The sequence below is a fragment of the Hylobates moloch genome, unplaced genomic scaffold (genome assembly GCF_009828535.3).
Source record: "Hylobates moloch isolate HMO894 unplaced genomic scaffold, HMol_V3 SCAFFOLD_3221, whole genome shotgun sequence".
Taxonomy (NCBI): domain Eukaryota; kingdom Metazoa; phylum Chordata; class Mammalia; order Primates; family Hylobatidae; genus Hylobates; species Hylobates moloch.
Genome location: NW_026655496.1, coordinates 1 through 6969, shown reverse-complemented (window position 1 = coordinate 6969; position 6969 = coordinate 1). Strand labels below are relative to the sequence as shown.

At 37.3% G+C, this 6969-nt stretch overlaps 1 protein-coding gene and 1 non-coding gene across 2 annotated transcripts; both read right to left on the bottom strand.

The window, feature by feature from the left end:
• Positions 1-55: 55 nt before the first annotated feature.
• Positions 56-6963, bottom strand: LOC116464928 (putative ankyrin repeat domain-containing protein 19). The gene is made up of 4 exons (XM_032148162.2): positions 6878-6963; positions 5951-6088; positions 2669-2736; positions 56-163 (listed from the first exon to the last, which is right to left on the bottom strand). The coding sequence occupies exons 1-4, from the start codon at positions 6934-6936 to the stop codon at positions 93-95; spliced, it is 336 nt and encodes a 111-aa protein (XP_032004053.1). The 5' UTR covers positions 6937-6963; the 3' UTR covers positions 56-92.
• Positions 4152-4254, bottom strand: LOC116464929 (U6 spliceosomal RNA). The gene has a single exon (XR_004247059.1). It is a non-coding gene; the product is annotated as a U6 spliceosomal RNA (small nuclear RNA).
• Positions 6964-6969: the final 6 nt, after the last annotated feature.

Sequence of the window (6969 nt, the reverse complement as noted above, 5' to 3'; positions counted from 1 at the left end):
ATAAGCTATTTTCACCTCATTACCAAGCACTCCATTTTTTTTTTTTTTTTTTGGCACTAGTAAATTTGAACTGCTCATAAACTCTTCAAAGTTCACTCAGGTGTCCTACCTTTTGAACTTTCTCCTTGTGTTTTAGAACTTTCATTCTTCCTGGCTGCTGTTTCTGTCAAACATGCAAGCTTGTTAGATACTCTTTCTGCCAAGCATCATCCCTCTGCCTCCTTACCTGGCAAAGTTCCACTCACTCTACACACTTACCCTAAATCCTACCCACATTTTAGAAGATTGCATTCATCACCACAAACGTAAAGGTGGCTGGCACATACTGAACATGATACATATGTAATAAATAACTATAAGTTCCCAGATGACATTGGACACACAGTAAGCACTATTTCAGGTAGTAAATAAAATAAATAACAGTGGTAACAACAATCTCCTAACTCTAGTTTTTAAATGTATTTTGTAACATTGGAAAAATGCTTAGTCTGTAACAGATACATGATAGTTATTATTTAAGTGGACAAGTATTTGAATGAATTAAAATATTTTTCTTAAAAATTCTGTTGAAAAAACAAAAATTAAATAGTTATCTATATTCTATTATGAGCACCTTAAAGACAAAAACTATGTCAATTCCATCTTTGTCTCCTGCAATTTGCCAAACCTAACTTATAGAAATGGTTTGATAAATATGTACTAAATTAAAGGTGTCTTTATATAGTTCAGATTGTACAATGCATTAGGTGTTATATTTTTGTTATTGTGAACCATTTTTATAATTTTATTATAATTTTTTGAGCCTAGAGTTTGGCTATTGGAATATTTATTATGATTATCTCTTGCCTAATGGTAACAGAGTAACTTTTTTTTTTTTTTTTGAGATGGAATCTTGCTCTGTCACCCAGGCTGGAGTGCAGTGGTGCATTCTTGGCTCAGTGCAATCTCCACCTCCTGGGTTCAAGCAATTCTCCTGCCTCAGCCACCCGAGTAGTTGGGAATACAGGTGCCCACCCCCATGTCTGGCTAATTTTTGTACTTTTAGTAGAGATTGGGTTTCACCATGTTGGCCAGGCTGGTCTCAAACTCCTGACCTCAAGCAATCTACCTTCCTTGGCCTCCCATGTGCTGGGATTACACATGAGCCACCACGCCCAGCCTGGTAACAGATTATTTTGTTCCAATAAAATTACTATTATTGTGATAACTATCCAGAACATAAAAAAACACAGCTTGTTCTAGGAAGTGAATATATCTCATGAAGTTCCAACTTATGGTGAATAAATTAAAAATAGACCTGGTTTGTATAAGAATATGTAACATAACTTCTGCTTTTTGGAAAGGAATTACTTTCCTGTCTTCTGCATTCAGTAGGTATCTTCAAAAACAATCTTCTATTTGTATGGGTGCACACTGGCTCAGTTTTATGGTTCTTATTGCCATTTGTTTATGGTATCAGAAAGGGATATTTGAATTCCTAGTTCTAAAGACAGTTACTTTCTTAGTGACACAAATTCCTGTGTAATGCAGTTGACCCTTGAACACTGAGTTTGAACTGCAGGGGTCCACTTATATGCAGATTTTTCTTCTGCTTCTGCAACCTAGAGACAGCAAAACCAACCATTTTCTTCCTCCTCAGCCTAATCAACCTGAAGATGATAAAGATGAAGACCTTTGGGAGGATTCACTTATGTTTATGAAGAGTAAGTATATTTTTTTCTTTTCTATGATTTTCTTTATAACAGCTTCATTTCTCTAGCTTACTTTATTCTAAAAGCATAGTATATAATAATGCAACTCATACAAATACGTGTTCACTGACTGTTTATGTTACCAGTAAAGTTTCCAGTCATCGGTAGGTTATTAGTAGTTACGTTTGGAAGGAGTCAAAGTTATACTCAGATTTTCAGCTCCACAGGGATCAGAGTCCCTAACCCCCACAATATTCAAGAATCAACTGGAATTAACATTTATTTACTAAATGCAAACCATTTACTATAAAAATTAAATAGAAGATCTATTTGCATAACAAGTCCAATTTGTAACAATGTAATTATAGAGGAAAAATTCAACATATTAATCTAATTTCTTATTTATATTAATACAAAAATATGTATAATTTCAGGGATCATAAGTAGGTAAATGAATTTTTTCAGACAATACTGTTTGAGACTGAGAATTAGCTACAACTAACTTCTTAAATAACTCTGAATTCTAAACTAAATAAATTTTTAAAAATTTACATATAAACATACATATTTTAAACTGCTTTTTTATGATTAAAAATATGTAATCTTACTTTTTTTGTTTTCTTTGGAGATAGAGTCTTGCTTTTCCATCCAGGCTGGAGTGCAGTGGTGCAATCTCAGCTCACTGCAACCTCCACTTCCTGGGTTCAAGTGATTCTCCTGCCTCAGCCTCCGGAGTAGCTGGGATTACAGGCACCCGCCATGACGCCCAGCAAATTTTTGTATTTTGAGTAAACATGGGGTTTTACTATGTTAGCCAGGCTGGTCTCAAAATCCTGACCTCAGGTGATCCACCCGCCTCAGCCTCCCAAAGTGCTGGGATTACACATGTGAGCCACCATGCCTGGCTGGTAATTTTGCTTTTTTAAAATCAGTAAGATCACCAAGGGAAATCAGGAATTTACTATCAGAAGTCCTACCTTGATTGTCATTTCGAAGACGATTTTTAAGTATCTTATTTTTATGTTCCAAAATTTGTTGTTCAATGCTATGCATAATAAATGTAATAAACAAAATTAGTATTTTAATAGTGATATGAAAAATCTTTACCAGATTAAATTCTTAAAGCATTTCAGACAATATCAGAGCTAATATCAGAACTCTAATGTCCAATACACTGTAAAATTTTAAGCTCTATATACTTATTAAGCTTCTAATTAAAGAAGAAAAACAGGAAGTACTCATAAACTGAGAAAAGCATAGCTCAGTAAATTAATTCTAGTTAGCTAGCTTAACACCCTGGAAACTGTCCTGCATTCAGAGTAAGTCCTCGCTCTGTAACCAATAGGTATTTTGTTTTCAGACCAGTTGCTTCTCTTAAGCTCCATGGCTTCTTCTAAAAAATAAAGATTTTACTACTTGACTTCACTAGGTCGTTAGGAGGATGTAATTAGATAACATGTTTAAATGTTCAGAGAAATAGTAAAGCAATGGAAAAATTTATTCTTGAACTGCATTGCTGAAACCATTTTGGAATCTCAAATAAAACCTGATGAGTGGCCGGGCGCGGTGGCTCACGCTTGTAATCCCAGCACTTTGGTAGGCCGAGGCGGGCGGATCATGAGGTCAGGAGATCGAGACCACGGTGAAACCCCGTCTCTACCAAAAATACAAAAACATTAGCCGGGCGTGGTGGCGGGCGCCTGTAGTCCCAGCTACTTGGAGAGGCTGAGGCAGGAGAATGGTGTGAACCCGGGAGGCGGAGGTTGCAGTGAGCCGAGATCGCACCACTGCACTCCAGCCTGGGCGACACAGCAAGACTCCGTCTCAAAAAAAAAAAAAACCTGATGAGTGTTTTTCCATAGGTTCTAATATTTGAATGTCACAGTTTTCAAAGAATGTGCTAATTTTGGTTATATTAGTCCTATTCATTGTGGCTTGTAGTTCAGAGCATTTTAGCTAGTTCATAACTTGTAACTAAATTTATATATAAATATATTATTATCTCATTAAAACATATAACTTAATTGTCCCCTATTACTGAGCTCATCAATCACACCAAGGGCAGAAAACTAATAGGTGTCAAAACCCAGCTGGGACAACTACCATTCCTTCTCTACCTCCTCAAACTCAGAGCCAGCAGGTCTGTGTTAGAGGCTGCATCTTCTTGGTCCTCTCCGACTGACATACAAGACGAAGCCCTGCTTGTATTGTTTTTCAGTTCCATGAAAGAGATACAAGTTGATGTTTCCTCATTTCCAAGTCATGTACTAACAACATATTTGCATGTAACATCCCATGTGCTACTCAGCTCTGTTCTCATTTCACAGATCACCTTACATGAATACTTTTATAATGATCATAATAACAATTTCCATCTCGGGTGTCTCCTGTTTTGGTTTGACTCACATTGTTTCCTAGAAGCTAGTTAACAAATAGTCAAATGACCTTCTGGGGACTGTGCAACATGTGGAATGCTTTCTGAATTTGCGTGCCCTCCTTAGGCAGCAGGCATGCTTATCTGTTCTGTATTGATTCAATTTTAGAATATGTGCTGCTGAAACAAGTATAAAGCCGTTTTATACGTGGATACTGATGAGTCATGGGTAAGGCTTAGCTCTGTTAAATCCAAATTACCTACTTTAGATACAGAGAATTCTACTGAATGACTTCCTGTGAGGTAAAATTTTAAAATATCTTAAAAACTTGAGGTAGAGATTCAAGTAGCCTGAGAGATTTTCATTACTATGGAAACACATTCTTGAGGGGCCAACTCCAAGTTGGTGTCCATTACTCTATTGAAGGATAATGTGGAACCTTCTGCTATCTAACAAAAGCTGCTACACAGGTCAGAAAAAAGCCTCAAGGTACAGATGTGATAACAAAAGGCAAAGGGACCTCTCCTCTCTTCCTGCAACATTATTTGAACATCCCTAACTGTTGAGTACAATCCCAATTAATATTTGCTAGAGAAAAAATGGACACTGGTCTCAAAGGATAACATACCATGAAGGTATAGGCTAAGCCTAGCCAAGAGGTGGACTACGAATAAGATTTTTAGTGTTGGGGGAAGGTCAATTTACTCACTATGTGTGTGGGTAGAGCCAGGAGGCCTCACTGCCAGAGCAGGGTGCTGGGAACAATGGCTGAGCCTATGTACATGAACTAAAAAACACTGTAGCTGTGGGCCGGGCATGATGGGTCACGCCTGTAATCACAGCACTTTAGGAGGCCGAGACGGGTGGATCATGAGGTCAGGAGATTGAGACCATCCTGGCTAACATGGTGAAACCCCATCTCTACTAAAAATACAAAAAAAAATTAGCCAGGGATAGTGGCGGGCGCCTGTAGTCTCAGTTACTTGGGAGGCTGAGGCAGGAGGATGGCGTGAACCCGGGAGGGGGAGCTTACAGTGAGCTGAGATTGTGCCACTGCACTCCAGCCTGGGTGACTGAGCAAGACTCCGTCTCAAAAAAACAAAACAAAACAAAACACTGTAGCTGTAGACTCTGTGTATGAGTCACCATGAAGAGTGAGGGATCTGAAATCAGTAAGGGCATCCTGGTGGCAAAAGTCAATCATTACCAGATTGCAGGACCAGTTACAATGGTAGCAATACAGCAAGTGAATCAATGGAAACAACAGAATGACTAGAATGGCCTTTTCCCCCCTTCTGACTTGTAAAGCAAGATTGTCTTCCTTGGGCTTAGGCAACCCCTTAGCTTTTTGAAAAATTCAAAGGAGGAAGGCATAGGAGATAGCCCCAGGGGATAATACAGGATTTTCTGCTAAAGTGGACATTTCAAGACCCAACAACTAATTAGAAAAGTCAGGCCAGGCATGGTGGCTAGTAGTTTGTGAGGCCGAGGCAGGAGAATCACACTTCAGCCCAGGAACGTCAGTAACATAGTCAGACGTTGTCTCAAAAAAAAAAAAAAAAACAAGAAAGAAAGAAAGAAAAAGTAAAAGATGTGACATTATTTCTATCTCACATATAAGGGTTATACTTGGAATAAAATGAACAACACTGAGATCCCTAGGGATAAAGGTCTTTAAAACTCTGGAAAGAATCTTGCACTCATTGCTACTTCTGACTAGTCTAGATTTCTGTTTGATTTCTGGCTAAAAAGTGGACTAACTTGTTGCCATTCCAAGCTACCTCAACCAAATTATGAACTGTCACCTAATATATAAGATGCAATAGTTGTAATTATTTTAAACCTTAATTTAGTGTTAACCGGTCTTTGAATATAAGCACATACCTTCTCCAATCACAACAAACAGCATAATCCTCGGCCGTTTGGCCAAACGTGTCTTGAGAAAAGATATTTATATCTTGTTGAAGGAGGAGGCTGATGATACTTGACGAGCTACGCTGTACTGCAAGTATGAGGGCTGTTCTAAAATAATAAAGAAATAACAGCATTCAAGAACTTTAATAAAGGTATTTAATTGGCAAATTGGATACACTTTACCAATTTCATCTTGCCTGTCAGGATAGACACAATAACCATTTACATGTACAAGCTTATGTGTATAAGCATCTTGGGTGCTCAAGTGTTCATCTTGGTAAATTACCACTAAGGCTAAAAGGCAGGGGCAACAAGCAAGCTTCATGTCCCATTGGGATATGACATAATACAAGTTGCTAATTTATAGTCCTTTGATGGCCAAGAAACTGTGCTGAGGTCACTTATCTAAAGTAGGCAAAGATTTAGATGAAGATTTTCCCATTGCTTTCCTAGTCTGATATATTGTAATTCAAAGTCAGCTAGGGATCAAATAAGTAAGAGCTATCTGCAGACTGAAAACAACAGCAACAACAATAATAACAATAATAATGATAATGGTAATAGTAGTATTTGTAAACTGAAAGTTAAAGTCTACACTTTATAAAATTAATAAAATACAAAACCCCTTTAGCTAATATAAGATTACAGGACCAAAAACATCAAATTACAAATAACAGTCTATAAGAGAAGATGAATCCTACTATATACAGTTTTTTATGTTGCTCAGTCCAAATAAGTGCTTTTCTACCTGATTATTCGTGTTATTTTTTACTATATGCCAGTAATTATAAGTTTAATCTTATTAACATTTCTGACTTGAGTGACTCTTACCACTCTAGAATACTCAGGTTTTTAGGAAAACAAACAAACAAGCAAACAAACAAAAAACTACTGCACCTTCTGAAATTGTCAACGGCATGTACATTTGCCTGGTTTTTCAACAAAAATTCCACCATATGCTGTCTCCCAGAATTTATAGCAAACAAAAG